The sequence below is a fragment of the Mirounga leonina genome, unplaced genomic scaffold (genome assembly GCF_011800145.1).
Source record: "Mirounga leonina isolate KUSES-001 unplaced genomic scaffold, KU_Mleo_1.0 Mir_127, whole genome shotgun sequence".
Taxonomy (NCBI): Eukaryota; Metazoa; Chordata; class Mammalia; order Carnivora; family Phocidae; genus Mirounga; species Mirounga leonina.
The window spans coordinates 416,662-433,424 of NW_023270316.1; the positions used below are offsets into that span (position 1 = coordinate 416,662).

Genomic DNA, 16,763 nt, shown 5'->3' on the forward strand with positions numbered 1-16,763 from the left:
CAACCCGTGACCTCGGCCTCCGTGGGGTCAACCCGTGACCTCGGCCTTCGTGGGGTCAACCTGTGACCTTGGTCTCCCCGGGGACAACCTGTGACCTCGGCCTCCATGGGGTCAACCCGTGACCTCGGCCTCCATGGGGACAACCTGTGACTTTGGCCTCCATGGGGTCAACTTGTGACCTCGGCCCCTCCAAGGGCCGAAGTGACCTCAATGGGGCTTTAGGCAGACATTAGGGGGTGGGGTTTTCGCAGTTTTAGCTTTGTGTCATTTCGGCTTTTTGTTTTTAGCAATTTTTTTTATTGTTTGTCAATTTGCTAAACCAGTTTCTTCCTTTGAAATTATGTATCCAAATTGATTAGATAGTTTTAGTTCCTGGGTTTTAGACTGTGCTTTTCCAGAGATTATAAACAATTACCTGGTGCTTCATGCCTCCTGACCACGTGAGGATGTAAAATCATCGAGCTCTTGCTCAAAGGGAGGCTGCAACAATCCTGGGCCACGTCGTGCCCACGTGAGAGATCTTGTGGTGTTAGAGGGACTCGAATTATTCGAACAGCAACGATTCGCTCTGAATGGGCTTGAGGTTTCTGTCCCGGTGGCGGGTGGCCAGGGTGTGGAAGGAAGGGGTGTTCCTGAGCTGCCATTAGGAGGACAGATCTCGTGCCATCGCCATGTTGCGTGAGCTCCCAGCCGACCAGGACGCTGCCTCCCACGCCTGGCCTCTCCGTCCTGCCCCTGGGCCAGGCACGCTGTCCTCCATGGGTGCCCGTCAATTCTCCGAAGCCTGGGGCACCCCACAAATGCGGTGCCATCCTTACTGGGGACGAGGCCCCGAGGCCTGCCGCTCAGGAAGGAGGCACGCCCTGCCCGCCCCCCACCCCCGGAGCCAAACCCCAAGCCACCCCGCAGAAGTTGGTCTCAGCCCCTGAATGCGGGGACCCTGAGGTTTCATTAGAGGGGTTTAGGCATTCTAGGCAAATTCCAAAGTTAACCAGCCCTCGTGCCAAATGCACGGTTACGCACTTGTGAAATAACTAACTCTTTAACCAAGTACGTCAAGTGGAGACACATACCGTCCGCCTGCCCTCCCTCCCTCAGGGGCCCCTCCAGGCTCCTGCTGTGAGCAAGCTGGCCAGGATCCGGCACACGACCCCTCCTGCCCTCAGAGCCCTTCGGCGCTGGGCTTGACCTCACCCTCCCTGGCCCTTCTGCGCTCCAGAGAGTAACCTGCGGTGCAGCCAGTCCGGCGGCGTGGGGACCGCAGGGCTGACCTGCCAGGCCCCTGGGCAGCTGTGGGACGCACTGTTCCCAGACCCCATTTCCTCATTCCTGCCCATTCCTACTTGCGTGCGGGTAGAAGGCATTTCCCTCGCCCTGCCAAAAACAACTGTGCAAGTGTCACAAAGCCCTTGGGGACGCTGTGTTTGGCCAACACTTGCCACAGGAGGAACCCGTTGACAGACATGGTCCCAGTTGTTAGGATGCAGGCCAGTATGCAGATTCCCCGAGAAGTGGGACCCTCCCTGACAGGTCACAGACCTGCGTGGGACAAAAGGACACAGCTCGGCGGAGTGTTGAGTCACGCTGCCAAGGGTGGACAGGAGACTGGGGGGTCTGGGGATTGCAGGGCCGGCGAGGCCCAGACGTGGCCCTGCTGGGAATTCGCTGCCAAGGACCAGGACCAAGCCCTGTGGCAGAAATTCAGAGCCCAGTCCTGGCGTCAGGCTGGAAATGTCAGTCATTTTAAGAAAGAAGAGATGAATTGGTGGTGAGTGCCCACCTGGCCAGCCTCCCCGCAGGACGGACACAGGCCTGAGCTCTGGGCTCTCGGTGGCCCTGTTGGTTCGGGCAGAGGGAAAAGCTGGAACGCCATCACGGAGCCAGACAAGCCTCTCCACCACGACCCACCCGCTGCATGGTTGCGATGGGCCAGTCACTTCGTAAATATGACGGAAGTGTTTGTACCCGGCGGGGGTCCTATGGGACGCGTGGCCCTGGAGAGGCGGATGCGGGGTGAGAATGTCCTGTGGCTGGTTTGGGCCAGTCCCGGGTGTTACCTGCCCTCCACGGCCTGGCCGGCCCCTCGCCCGGGCCTGGGGATGGGTATCAGCCAGTCGGCCTGGGAGGCCACAGTCCGTAGGGCTGCTGGGGAAATGTCCTCGTGGCCCTCCAATGACAACCACCCAGAGTAGCAGGATTTGCCATGATTGTCACTGCAGCTGAAGGGATCTCGAGGTGGCCGTGAGCGCTCGGGTGTCACCTTCCCCTTCGTGCTGGCCCTCGGTTTGGACCTTAGCCACGGACCCTGTGCTGTCCAGGGACTGGACGAGGCACGTGTCCACACTGGAGGACAGGACAGAAACGGGAGCCCACAGAGCCACCTCGAGCTGTTTACTGTCCACACGGGCGTGACAGGAAGGGCGGCCACGGCTTGTCAAGCAACAAAGGCATGAGCACACCCACACAGGGGCTGGGAGGGACAACGAGCAGGCTGATCTGGAGCCGGAGATCTCGTGGGCCTGCTGTGTGAAGGGCACAGTGGGCGTGGCAGAGGCCGGTCTGTGCCCGAGGGCAGTGCGGACAGACAGATGTCAGGCATCAGCTCCCTCGTTGAGATTTCCAGAGACCTGGTCGGGGGGTGGGGGGTGAGCTTCAGAGACTCAAGGCTGGCCCTCTCCCTACGGCCTGCCTGCCCGGCCGGCCTGGCATTCTCTGCCCCCGCGGCTTCGGGCTGAGCAGCTCCGGGACAGAGGAGTCCCTCCTTGCCTGCCCATCCAGCATGGCCATAGCCCGGCAGAGGATTCTTGGAGCTCTGCTGTCCACCTCCAGCACCCTGGAACGTGCGGCTGCCCATGGGTGGGGCTCTGCCTCAGCCTCTGAGGTCGGGGATGGTCCCTGGGAGCTGGAGCCTCAGCGGCCTATGCGAAGCTCTTCACACACCGAGCCCCTGGAAGGCACTCCATGTGACAGTCTCAACCATAGCCCCTAAAGCAGGTGGAAATTGTTCGGTGATTGATGCTCTGGGCCAGGCAGACCGCCGCCCGAGCAAGGGGGTCAGAGCAAACCGGCTGGCACCCCTCTCTGGAAGGGCCAGGGCAGCCCCCCATCCAGTGACGGGTGTGGGGGTGCTCCTGCAGCAGCCAAGCCCTGGCGGGGGAGGGCGTTGGCAAAGGTCGGTGGTAGGGTTTGAGTGGACAGGGTGCCTGGCCTGGGAAGGTGGGGGTGTGTTCCTCATGTGACCCCTTGGGTCAGCCAGGGGTCAGTGGGCCTGCCCCTTGTGAGGTCAGAGCGTATGGAGTCGGGCCAGGCCCTGCCCGATGGGCAGGTGGCCACTCCCTCTGAGCTGACCTGGATTTCTTGGACCCGGACAAGGGTCCGCCCAGCCTTTCCCAGGACCGCCCTCCTGCCCGGAGGTGGGGTCTGTGCCACCAGCCTGGGCCTGCCTCGTGCCCACCCCTGAGCTGCTCCCTCCCAGCTGACCCTTTTCTCCTTTCTTTTGACACAGACCTGCCTGACCAGTGTTCCCCGAACCCCTGCGACAAGAAGGGGACCCAAATGTGCCAGGACCTCATGGGCAACTTCTACTGCCAGTGCAGGGCCGGCTGGGGCGGGCGGCTCTGTGACAGAGGTGAGGGGGCCCTGCAGCCACGGGCGGGGTGGCGGGACTCTTGGGGGAGGGGCTGTGGCCCGTCCCTCTGTTTCCAGCCTGCCCCGCCCCCGGGGACACAGGGGGCTTGTTCCAGCTAAGGCAGGAATCCCAGGCTGTCCGGGGACCTGGCCACTCAGGGGCGGAGGGAGAGCAGGGGCAGGGATGCCCCCGGGGCCCCTCCAGCCCCCGAGAGCAGGAATATTCAGACAGTGTGGGAAGGCCCTGATTCTGCCCCCAAGCGCTGGGTGCTGTCCAGTTTGAGAAGCATCGGCTGCTGCTGGCGGCCTGGAATGAAGGAAGGAGCCACCATTGGGCTGCCCCAGGGGGCTTGGTGTCTGGGGACGAGAGAGTTTCACGGCCAGCCTCCCTGCCTGCAGTGGGGGGCGGGGGGGATGCCCAGGACCTGGTTACCTCGGGGGGCCCCTTCACGGCGGTGCCGAGCCACCCCGGGCGGCAGGGGGGCTGCGCGTGTGGGGCTCGGCAGGCTGAGTCTGGCCAGATCCACCCTCTCCAACCCCCGCCCTCCGCCCGTGCACACTGCGGGCACGGAGCTGGCCCCGAGGGCCGTCACTGCCCCCAGTGCTGCGGGGTCTCCCTTGCCCTCTGCCCACGGCGCAGACGCATGCCCCCCGGGGGTCGTGTGCCGGCTCCGGGCACTCCCCCGTCTCTCTGTGTCCTGTGTCCAGATGTGAATGAGTGCAGCCAGCAGAACGGGGGCTGCAACCAAATATGCTTCAACAAGCCGGGCAGCTTCCACTGCGCCTGCCTCAGCGGCTACGCCCTCTCCCCCGACGGCAGGACCTGCCGAGGTAACGCCCGGGCCGCGAGCCCCTCCCTGCCTCCCTGTGCCCACCCCCCGCCCCTCCCCTTGTTGTTTGTGCAGTTGCCAAGTTGCCAGAGTCAGCCCGATGGCCAGATTGCTGAAGTTGGCAGTCCCGTGGGCTCCTCCGAGAGAGGCTCTGGGGGGGCGGGAAGAGGGTGGAGGGCAGCCTGCAGAGCACATGTCCGGGCATGTCAGCGGCCACGGGAGCTGCCCCAGCACCCGGCACAGGATGACTCACCGGGGTCTGAGGACCGGCCAGCCCAGCTGAGGAGACCTCCCCTGCTGCCCCAGGAAGGGGAAGCAGCTGCATGCATCCGTGTGACCGGAGCCCAGGACGGAGCCCCGGGAGCCCAGACAGGGGCTGGGGTGGGAGCAGAGCCTTCCTCTGACCCGGGAGGCGCGCCTGTCCACGCCCGCCCGGCTTGCTTCCCCAGGGCCCCGACACCCGCTTCCCTCCGGCAGAGGCTTGCTGTCCACTGAGCAAAGCAGAAGCAACTCAGCCCTCCCTCAGTCTGGGGGCCCCGTGGCCCCGCGCCCTGACCACCCCAGAAAGTCTGCAAAAGAAGGGCAGCCCACTTTACCGGGGGCTCTCACCCTCGCCGCCCCCGCCCCCGCCCCCCGACACAGACCTGCTGGCATCCACTGCTGGCGTGTCCCTGAGAACCTGGACCTTTCTTCAGTGCTACCCGCCTACCTGGGGGTGGGACAGAGTGCTGAGGGAGAAGCAGCCTCAGGAGAAGGCTCGCGCGGCGGCCAGCGTCACAGGTGAACCTCTGAGTCGGACAGGACGAGGGGCCCCCTTCCCAGAGCTGCCGGCTGGCCCCGAGGCCAGAAGAAAGGGACGTCTGTGAGAGCGGCCGAGGGCGTCCCCATGTTGGGCACAAGGACTGAACACATTCGCCCAGTGGCCTCCGGATCCCTGTTCTCTGCAGCCCTCAGTCCCATGCGGGGCGCCGTGCTGCCGGGAGCGTCCTCGGGGCCAGTGGCTGATGGTGCCGAGTGCCACGCGGGAAGTCCTGCTCTAGCCTCCTCGGAAGCCCCTGAGAGGCAGAAGTCTACTTCCCACCCGCTCACCAAGTCTGTGGTGTGTGAGAGAGCCTGAGGGATGCCCTGCTTCCCAGCGCCCTTCCCCTCGGCGCCACATGCAGGACAGGGCGGCGGGGTCTTGCACCCGCGGGTTCGGCGGCCGCTCTCCGTAGCATGACTGATTCATGATGAGCGTGATGGCAGGTGCCCACCTCCGCTGCCAGGTTTCAGGGCGTGCCTGCCGATACCAGCTCACGTACACCCTTCCTCTTGACCATCACCTGTTTCTCTGGGGACCCTGGACCCCAGACCCAGCCAAAGGAGGAGGCTGTGGGGAATGAGGAGCCTTGTCACTGTGGTACGGACTTTCCATCTTCTCCTCGATCAGACCCTGAGATGCTGGGAAGGGGGCAGTGGGGTCGCTGCACCCCACTTCTACCGCCCCCCAGCATCCTGAGACAGGGGCTCGGGACTCTCCATTGTCTCTCCTCGGCTGCAGGAAGGGATCTCCAAGCTGCATGGCAGGGAGGTGGGCCGGGTGGGGCCTCTCCTGGGGGAGAGCCGATGAGGCCCCGGGGTGAGTGGGGCAACAGGGAGCAGGGCCTGTTTGGGGCCCCGGGGCCACACAGGACTGGGTCTAGGCTCTCTGTGCCTCTGCCCGGTGCCAGGGCCACGCCCTGTGTGCTGCATCAGCTCTCCCGGTCACTGTGCTCTGTGGCGAACGGTCGGACAGCAGCAACTTAACGGGCCAAGTGCTGGCAGGGTGCAGGGTGCAGGGGCCAAGAGCCTGGGGTCACGGGGCCCTCGGACAGAGCTCGGCCCCATGGGCCCCCAGCCCCACCCACCATGGCTCTGTGGCCGTGGCTGACGGCCAGTGTGGGAGAAGAAGCCGGGGTGGCGTGGGGCCGAGTGGGTACGTGGGGTCCAGAGCTTCGTGCACCGTTTCCTGTGGGGAGGGGACAGCCTGGGATGCCCTGATGTGCTGGAACAAGGCAAGGACAGGAGGCCCTCCCTGGTGCTGCCGCCGGCCATCCCGCAGGGCCCTGGGATTTGGGGAGACGCGGGCTCTCGGGCCCTCCTGCCACCACAAAAGCTGCGGGGGCTTTGGTGAGCTTCTGTGCAGCGGCTGAGGCTGGGGGAGACCTGCTGCCGCGGCGGCGTCTCGCAGGCTGGGTTCGGAGAGCTTCACGCTAACCAGGCATCCTTTGTGTGGGGCCCGTGTCCTGCAGCCCAAGTGTGAGCGCAGTGCCTGCCCAAGGGCGGTGTCCCCCCAGGTGTGGCCAGTGTCCGTCAGGAGCCAGCACCCACCTGCTGACGGGCGGAGGCTCCTGAGCTCCTGGACGTGGGGCTGGCTCAGCCTGGCTCTTGGGCTGAAACAGAGGCTCAGAGGCAGACGGACAGAGTGAACCCAGCGGCGTTCACACTGCCTCTGGGGGGCACCTGTTGCTGCCCTGGCTTTTTCCCATGGTCGGTGAGCGACATGCTAGGGTTTTCGTGTTTGAGAGCCTGTGTTTGTTGGTAAGCTGCCCTCGTAAGGAGTTAGGGATCATTGTGAGGCTCCGTGACACAGGGGTTATTCGCTGTCTGAGGAATCCGTGTTGTTTGAAGTCATAATTGCACTTTCTAGACACCCCTTCTGTCCCTGGCGGAAATGGGTTTTTAACTGCAGAGGTTTTGGACTTGTTGTTTGCCAAGGTGGCAGAATGGATGGAGCCTCAGGAAGAGCCTCGATAATTGATCATTACTGTGGTGTTTGATTTCCATCAGAGGGGCCTGGTGTGTGGGGCTCCAGGGACCAGGGGCACCTCCATTCGGGAGGCCCCGGGGAGTCCTCCTTCACCTTCCTGTGCCCGAGCACTCACCCCCTGCACAAGCACAGCCCTATCCACCGGTCCGAGGTCAACCTTGTCACCTGGGATCCCGGTCGGAAACGCCCCCCACCCCCCATGCCTGAGCCTGGGGCTGCAGGGTCCAGTGGATGGAGCGAGGGGAGGAGGGCCTAGGCAGCCCAGGAGCTGAGCTGAGTGCCGCCCAAGGCTGAGGCTCACGCTGCAACACCTCCCTGACCAGCCGTGGACTGGCCACTGGCGGAAACAACCCTGGTCAAGTGCTCTGCTTTCTTTTGCAGATGTGGATGAGTGTGCAAATGGAGGTGCCTGTGGGGAGGCGCGCTGCAGGAACCTGCCAGGCTCCTATTCCTGCCTCTGTGACGCGGGTTATGCGTTCAGCTCCCAGGAGAAGATCTGCCAAGGTACCCCTCCACACACATGCACACCGTATGCCACACTCACACCTGTGAACACGTGTGGGCTCGTGTATGCATCCATGCACACACAGCACATGCACACGTCACACGCATGGGTAACACATGCATGTGCACACACCTGTGCGCACATACAAGCTTGTGTATATGTGTGTGCGTGCCCACACATGTGCACACACATCGCCCATGTGTGCATACCATACACATATGCATCCCCAGGTGCCTCTTCATGCAACAAGGCACCTTCTCCAAACTGCCGCAGACACAGTAAAGATTTGAGGAGGAGGGACCCCTGTGCCACTGTGACAGATGAACCTCTAGCCAACCCTCAGGTCAACCTGCTGTGTTTGGGGACAGCTAATGAGCACTCCCTGTGTCCAGTGGGGAGCACAGAGAGGGCTTGTTTTCTTACCAGTCTGCCTGCCCTTCCCTTCCAAGGGGAAAGTGGGGTGGCCCCAGCCTGCACACCCTGCACACCCTCCTCCGTGTTCCCTGCAGGGTGTCCCTTGGGCCCCTGAAGCAGCCGCAGGGACACCTGCCAACGGCACCAGACCCTTCAGACCCTCAAGCCAAGAACTGCATAGACGTGGTTTGTGCACTGACCTGGTAGCTTGTTCCTTCAGCTGGAGAAGAAGCAGAGGAAGAGACCACTGACCAGCCCTGCACGTGGCTGCAGAGCTGGGGGAGCGCAGGGTGTGGCCTGGGGGTGGGTGCCTCCTGAGTCACACGCTCCGGAGCTCATTTTCACGGTGAGCACACCATGGGCATGATCAGAGAGATGGCGTGGGCGCTGCACATGGTGAAGTTTGCCTGTCTCCCTTGTGGTGGCAGATGTGGACGAGTGTGCGGACGGGCGCTGTGAGCAGGCCTGCGTCAACTCCCCAGGGGGTTACACCTGCCACTGTGACGGGCGTGGAGGCCTCAAGCTGTCCCCGGACATGAACACCTGCGAGGTAGTGTCCTCAGGGAAACGGGGCCACCAGAAAACCTGGTGTCCCTGGGGCCGGTGGCGGTGCAGGACAGGATGTCTGTCCCATGCATGACATCTCGAGGGCAGCTCCCCACCCACAAGTGACCCGGTGGCCTGCGCCCAGAGCACACACTGCCCTCCCTGTCCGCGTGCTCGGGCTCCGGGACACGTGTGCAGTCAGAGTCTCCTGACTCACCGGCCGGACCCCCGCTCGGCTCGCACCTGCCGGTCTCCGGGCTGTAACAGGCTCTGGGTTTCGGTCAGAGCCCGGCCGGCAGAGCGGCAGAGACGGGGCTCCACTGCGTCCTGACAGACCCGGTGACTGGGAGGGGCTGTCCCGGGGGCGGCCCGCCTGACACCCCTCGTTCCCATCGCACAGGATATTTTGCCCTGCGTGCCTTTCGATGTGGCCAAAAGCATGACGTCCTTGTACCTGGGCCGCATGTTCAGCGGGACGCCCGTGATCAGACTGCGCTTCAAAAGGCTGCAGCCCACCAGGTGAGAGGCAGCTCACGCAGCGCAGAGCAAAGCGCAGTGGACGGGAGCCCGAGGCATGGCCGGCCCGACGCTCCCGGGGACCGCAGGCCCCCACCATGCCCCGGGCAGCACCCCAGTGGTCCTGGCGGTTGGCCCAGTCCCTGCCCAGCCACGGCAGCACGGTTCCAGCTCTGGGCCCCCGGGTCAGCATGGGAGCCCGCCACTGCGGGGGCACTGCTTCTGGCACCCAGGAAAGCGTCCCAGGCTGCCCGCACACCGGCTGTTCTTCCCCGTCTGTCTGGGTCTCATGGGGCAGGAGGCCGTGAGCCGCCAGTCCGCGTGTCACCTGTTTGTCTCTTGTGCTGGCACTCAGGCTGGTCGCCGAATTCGACTTCAGGACCTTTGACCCCGAAGGCGTCCTCTTCTTTGCTGGAGGCCATCAAGACAGCGCCTGGATCGTGCTGGGCCTGCGAGCCGGCCGGCTGGAACTACAGCTCCGGTACCACGGTGTCGGCCGCGTCACCAGCAGTGGGCCTGTCATCAACCACGGCATGTGGCAGACGGTGAGTGTGGCCACCACCGCCCCCAGGCCGGCCGGGGTCAGGGGCTCCTGGGGGAGGGCCCTGGCATTTGCACACCCGGCAGTTAGGGGACACCGCACAGGAAGTTCACAGTTGATGGGTCAGGAGCTGCAGTCTCAGCGAGGCCGTTCCCCCGGGACACTGGGCTGTGTCCCCAGACGGTTCTGTTCCTCATGGCTGCCAAGAGCTGTGGGGGCTGCTGGTCACCCTGGAGCACACAGGAGGCCCCACCGCAGAAAACTGTCCGGTTCAGAATGTCCGTGGCGCTGAGGCTGGGGCCCCTGGGCTGAGGTCTGGGCACGGCTCCCATGTCCGTGTGTCTGCACCATCCTGGGACCCAGCTCCTGCGGCCTGTGCCATTCCTGCAGAGACGCAGACACACTCACACGCAGGCGCATCCTCCTGGAGAACGCCCTGCCCACCCAGAGCCTGACCTGTCGGTCCCGCTGAGACCACTGCCCTGACCTGCACTCCAATGCCCAGAACACAGCAGTCTGTGACACGCAGGAACCTTCCAGAAGTTCAGAGGCCCCTGGTTGGAAGTGGGCTTTTAGAAGTAAGCACTTGAGAGAGAAAAGCATTGTTTTTCCCTTTGGAAGTTCAGATAAAATGGGAAATTCTGAATAAAAACAGCGTGGACGTTTGCTAATCTCCATCCTGTGGTCAGGCCCGCTGCCTTCTTTCCCGAGCTCCTGAAGCACAGGTATTTCCAGAGCGGCGGGAGGGACACCGGCAGCAAAGCTCAGATAACACAGCAGAGCCGGAGGGTCGCGGCCGCCCTTGGGGTCGCGGGGCAGGCGCTCTGCACGGGCAGCAGGAGGGGCCCCAGGGAGGGAGGGGGCTGGAGGCAGTGCCCCGGTGAGGAAGCTGGGGGACGCATGACCCAGTTGGTACAGCTGCCCCACCCGAGGCATGAACTGGCCGCCCAGGGCGGGGTCAGCCCAGAAGCAGCCCCTCCGTCCTCCCTCTCCTGACGCCGTCCTGCTCCCCCTCTTGACCACACTTTGACCCACGCACCTCCATGTTTCCCACGTTAACCAAAAAGGAAATTGATGGACTTCTGGGGGCTAGGAGGACACACAGAGTGTAGAGAGATGGGTTTTTACTTCTCCTGCATGGAAAGGAGGAAAGAATGCAAACTTGTGGAGTGAATCCACACGCCCAAGCAGCATCCCGTCTGTGCCGGGCACCTAATTACCTGCTGGGATTCAGCAGCGTGCCCTCCTGCCCTCAGTGGGGCACCGCTGTGCACAGGGGAAGTGAAGCGCCCAAGTGGGAGGCAGTGGCTTCAGCCGGGATTCCCGCTCCCTGGAAGCAGATCGTGGCGGGGCTTCGAGAAGCTCTGGAGGGGCCCAGAAGAGTGGCCCCCAGTGGCTCCACGTGGAGGAGGCGTGAAGGGAGAAGCCAGGCTGGGGGGCCTGTCAGGGCCTGGAGGGAGGTTGTGTTGGCGCGGGGGACAGCGAGAGTGCAGGCGACGACGTTGCTCCCTGCCCCGGGGTGATGGGGTGCTTTTGCAAGGTGCGCCCCCCTCACGGCCCTGGTCTTCTCTAGATCTCCGTGGAGGAGCTGCACCGGAATCTGGTCGTCAAGGTGAACAAGGACGCTGTCATGAAGATAGCGGTGGCCGGGGATCTGTTTCAGCTGGACAGAGGGCTGTACCATCTGAATCTTACCGTGGGAGGCATTCCCTTCAAGGAGAAGGACCTGGTGCAGCCTGTGAGTACTGTCCTTAGCCGCGGTGTGGGAGCCCAGGCTCCCACGGAGGACAGGCGTGGCCGTGAGCTGCCGTGTTTCGCGCTCACCACACTCAGGCAGCGGTTTCCCGGATGCACCATGTGTCCCTGTGAGACTCGCTTGAGTTTTCATCTGAAGCGATAATAAAAATGCCTGTTTTGCAGTGGAGATAAAACACAATGAAATTATTCTTTACCAAAAGGAACGGTCAACTTTTTTGGACAATTCCCAAGAGCATTTGGGTTGTTAACCCTGCCAGGATTTCCACAGGGGAGAAAGACTAATGGGGAGGTCAGTACTAGTCATCCCTCAAAGCCCTGCCCAGCCTCAGCCCTCACCCTCGTCAGGATCCCTCCGTCACCCAGCATGTGGATGGCCGGGGCCAGAATCCTCCACCCTGTGATGATGATTCCCACACAAATGGGAGAAGCGGGTCACGGGCACTTTGACGTTCCTCTGGTGGGAGGTGTTGGCCTGGTCCTCCCTGCAGGGGTGGAGGAGGATGTCTTGTATACAACCTGGGGCATCAGACCCCATTCCAGGGGTCCCACAGTTGCTGTTTACACCTCCTCATTTTACAGACCAGGCAAGGGTGACCCAATTTGCTCTAAACCATGTAGCAAGTTCATGGTGCACTGGAATTAGCTGCTCAGCCCCCAGACTCACATTTCCGGAGGTACCAGGCACCACGTGGACCCTCGTCCACATCCTTCCAGTGGGCGGTCAGCGCTCTGCTTTGGGAGTGAGTGGGCAAACCCAATGCAGCCAGGAAAGGTGGGCATCCATACAGGGTGCACAACATCCTTACCTTGCTTGGGAAGAGGACCCACGTGAGTGCAAGGACTCATTCTGTCCAGTGAGGAGCCCTTTCCGGAAATAAACAGTCTCCGCAAGTAGGACTTGTCCATTTTGCAGTGGATTTACACACGCCTGAGCCACGCATCCCATCCCTCTGACCAGGGTGGCACCAGCCACATGGCCTCCCGCCGTGGTGTCTGGGAGCCTGTGATGTGGCTACATGGTCCTGGGAAACCACTGGGATTTCTCTGTCCTTCCAGATAAACCCCCGTCTGGACGGCTGTATGAGGAGCTGGAACTGGCTAAATGGTGAAGACACCACCATCCAAGAGACGGTGAAAGCAAACCCCAAGATGCAGTGCTTCTCTGTGACGGAGAAAGGGTCCTTCTACCCCGGGAGCGGGTTTGCCTTCTACAGCCTGGATTACAGTAAGTCTCAGCTCCGGTGTGGGCACGGCCGTGGTCGGGCTTCTGCACAGTATGCAGGGCACATAGACAAAGCAGAAACAGCTTCCTCGGACAGCGGTGTCCAGGATAAGCTGATGACCCACGGGCTGGGGCTGCCGCTCAGGGTGACTGCTCCCAGTCAGGGTTTCCAGTGAGCCGGCGAGGAAGAAATGGCCGATGGGAGCCGATGTCCACCTTGCTTGCGCTGGGACAGCTGGGGGTGGGCAGGCAGGTGGGACGGAAGGGTCTGAGGGGATGCTTGCAGAACGTCCTCGGACGAGATGAGCTTAGGTTTGTCCGAGCTCTGCTTGCAGTCACCAGAGCCTTGTGAGCAAACAGGGGCAGCATCCAGAGATGGCAGGTGGCTGCCTCTAGGGCTCCAGGGGGCTCAGGTGCTGAAGGGAAGAACCAGAGGAGCAGGGGTGGTGGCCGGCCCTGCCGTGTTGCCAGGGCCCCGGGGCTCTCGGCAGAGCTGGGTCCGGCCCCGCCAGCGTTGAGGGCATGCAGGGGAAAGAAGCCAGACCTGCAGGAACGGCCCTTCTTGAAGCTCCTGTGACGTCCACGCACAGCCGAGGAGGTGGGGCGGGCGGTCGAGGGCCCCCCGCCCTGAGCCCACGCCCAGTGGACGTCTGGCCGTCAGTGCAGCGAGAGGGGCTGCAGGGGGCCGGGGGCTGGCCGGAGGCCCTCCCACCTCTGGAACGCAGGGCCCGTCCTTTCTTAGCACAAAACACAAGCCTCTTGCCTTTTATTGCCAAATTCACTTTACTGTAAAAACTCATAACCCTAACATGCTGACCAAGGAGCAGTCACTTAAACACACACTTCACGGGGCACGAATTGACGTTCTGAACCACCAGGCTGTGGGAGCTCCCGGATGCTGGCGTGAACCCCATGAACAGTGCGGGTCATGGTGACGGCTAAGCAGTTCTATTGTCTGACTCTGGGCTCCGTGGATTTTCCCTAATCCTTCCCTTAGTTAGCTTTAAAATTAACCCTGATTCTTGAGCACTCACGTGCTGGAGCCCTTAATGGTCACTGTGCCTGGAGAGCGAGGACAGCGTGTACGGGGCCCAGGGAAATGTCCAGGCGCGTGGCCGTGTGGGGTCTCTGGTGGGTTCACGGCCCAGGTCCCTGCCACGCAGCCCACGTCCAGAGGCTGGCTGTCTGGTGGCCCTTAAGGCGCCTCTGTTCCCGCCTCTGGCCAACACCCTGGTGCAGACAGGCTCCCAGGGGCTGCAGCGGCTGCTCCCCAGGGCCATCCCAGGCTCTGCCCTGCCTCTGTCCACGTGGCGCTCGCAGCCCCCTCTTCCCAAATGGCGAGCTGGTGTGTTAAATTACAACCCACACCGCCTCTCCAAGAGGACGGGGCCACACCCCCTGCCACAGCACCCCCCACGCGTCCGCTCCAGCACCTGTGGGCCCCCCGGCTCAGAGGACACGGGGCCTGCTCCCCCTTCCTTAGTGAGGCGGCCATCCCCTCAAGACCTGGGGTCACCACCCCTTTCTATCTTTGCTTTAATGGTCAAAACCATTCTTGTGCCCGTAAAGGTATTACTGAGAAAAGAACCACCCAATACAATACACACGTTATTCCTTTAGTTTTCATGGTTATACAGGAAAATCTAGAACATCATCATAATATTTAATATAAAATCTCACCTGTAAAGCACTTCATGACCTTTCCTCGAAGCATCATCCCCACTTCCTGTGCTGGGACACAGGCCTGGGCAGAATCCGCAGTGGCGTGTCCCCTTACGTGGAACACCACGGTCCGCGCACGCTTCTGCAGCTGGCTTTGTCAGTCAGTTCTATGACAGCAAAGGCCAGAGGGTATTTAGAACTCTATGCATTTTTAATAAACCTCCAACGATACCATTTTATAACTCAGAAGAGCCTCCTTGGGATGTCCCAGAGTCTGTACCCAGCAGCAGTTGGAGGTGGGAGACCTCACTTCCCCCCACCCCAAGAGGCCCCCCGGCACAGCCAAGGCCCCAGCATCGGAAGCACTTCCGACCACACCATGCGCCTGGTCTCATCACAGGAAAACTCGGTGCCAAGAAACACTCCTCTCCTCTGATGGAAATAAAGGCAACACTTGGCCACAGGGAAGATCGCTGGTTTTTTTGGTTTTGTTTTTGGTTTTTTGGCTGCTTTTTCCAGTTCTGCGTGCATTCAATTCAGTGGACAATTATCAGGAACGGACCATAGCAGACCCCACTTAGGGCCGGGAGACCCACAGATGGTTCAGGGTGCTCGCAGTCCAGTGGAACCCAGGTCATGGTTCACCTCGGCGCCAGCCCACCTGCGGCAAGGTCGTCTGAGCTCCCACGGATGCAGCCCCTGCTCCGGCATCACCCGCCCAAACGGGCTCCTTCGTCGGGACGTTGACAGTCTCTGAGACAGACGCACCCAAGCCATGGGGCGGAGGGGGTCTTCGCGTGTTGCCGTCAGCAGACGATTCAAGCGTATGGAGGAAATGTGCATTGTATTTGCCCCCAGAGAACCACGGTCCAGCCCTTTCTACCAAAATGTTTTCTGGAACTGTCCGTGCAAGATCCGTAGGGATAGCCTACATGTCTTCCACTCGGACGCTCGTGCGTCCTATCACTCATACCTCACATACGTAGACACAGGCGCCCAAGTGAGGGGTAAAGTGGTGGCCATGCCGCGCTCATGGCGTGAAGCCGTGGGGTCTGAGAAGGGCGCGTGGTGCTGCTTGCCTTCTAAGGTCTTCCAAGCACGTCCGACTTGGTCGAGCCCCCTGAAAGGTGCAGGTGAGATGCCGTGGGGTTGAGGGCCGGGCGCTCCAGCGTGTCCTGCAGGAGAGGAAGGGGGGATGCCAGGGAGGGGCGCCCACGGCCCATGGGGCACATGGTGGGTCAGGCGCTGGCAGCCAGCGAGGACACAGCCACCCCCGGGGGCCCACGTGCTCCCCAGTGGTCGGCTCCCTGGGGACAGGTTGTCCCGTGGCCTCCGCAGCAAGGCGGGGCCGACGGCTGCCACCCCCACTCACCGCGGCCGGCCCTGCCTGGATCACCTTCTGACGTGCGGCCCTCACCGCAGCTCAGACATCCGCGGACGTCAGCACGGAAGCAACCTGGCAGATAGAGGTCGTGGCTCGGATCCGCCCCGTTACCGACACGGGGGTGCTGCTGGCGCTGGTGGGCAGTGACCACGTGGTGGTCCTCTCCGTGGCCCTGGTTGACTACCACTCCACCAAGAAGCTCAAGAAGCAGGTACCCCTCGCTGCTACCCCAGGCCTCCCCTCCCGGGCGGGTCCCCAGATTCTGCCTCGGGAGGCTCTGTCCCCACATCGCACGGCCCTCACGGGTCCGACAGCCGCAGGGCTGGGGACACTGCTGACCCGAGGCCGCCCAGCAGCCTGGGGGCAGAGCCATGTGGGCCGTGGCCCGGGAGCAGTTATGCGGTGGGGCAACTTCCCACCAGGCAGTCGGCCGACATAGCAGTTTAGAACAACGTGCCTCGGTCGGTCACTCACTTCTGTCACACCACTTCACTGACCAGTGCAGACTTCTGGTTTCTCCTGCACACTCAGATGTGCCTGCCTGGACCGAGCCCCTGGGTGCTTCAGGCCTGTGTCCAGCCAGCCCTTCACACCCAACCAAGTTGACCACCGCTGTGTGGGACCCCCTGTTGCTCAGGGAACAGCCAAGGGGCACTCGCCTCTGTCCAAAGTGGGCGGACCTGGCTGAGCGGGAGGGTGCGTGCGCCCCTGGCCAGCCTGCCCCACCGCCGGTCCAGCACTAGGCTCCCCGGACTGGGAAGTAGCAGGCCCGCCGCAGACCCCCCACCACCGAGCACTAGTCCACACACTGTCTGGACCTGCAGACAAACAGCTCGGGCACCCACAGGGCACTGCCAACCATCCCGGGACGCGAACAGTGAACGACGCTGGGCCAGCTGTGTGACCGTCCCCTGTTGTGTCCATCCCCTGCTGTGTGTCCGTCCCCTGCTGTCGGGCTGTGTGTCCGTCC

At 62.5% G+C, this 16,763-nt stretch overlaps 1 protein-coding gene across 1 annotated transcript in view; it reads left to right on the plus strand.

Annotated features, from left to right (window-relative positions):
• GAS6 (growth arrest specific 6) overlaps window positions 1-16,763 on the plus strand; it is a 36,429-nt gene that overhangs the window by 14,888 nt on the left and 4,778 nt on the right. The window contains exons 5-13 of the mRNA XM_035003000.1: window positions 3,506-3,628; window positions 4,336-4,458; window positions 7,627-7,749; window positions 8,593-8,714; window positions 9,111-9,229; window positions 9,582-9,771; window positions 11,341-11,505; window positions 12,582-12,750; window positions 15,832-16,004. Of these exons, the coding sequence (XP_034858891.1) occupies window positions 3,506-3,628; window positions 4,336-4,458; window positions 7,627-7,749; window positions 8,593-8,714; window positions 9,111-9,229; window positions 9,582-9,771; window positions 11,341-11,505; window positions 12,582-12,750; window positions 15,832-16,004 (1,307 nt within the window). The remainder of the gene's footprint in view (window positions 1-3,505; window positions 3,629-4,335; window positions 4,459-7,626; window positions 7,750-8,592; window positions 8,715-9,110; window positions 9,230-9,581; window positions 9,772-11,340; window positions 11,506-12,581; window positions 12,751-15,831; window positions 16,005-16,763) is intronic.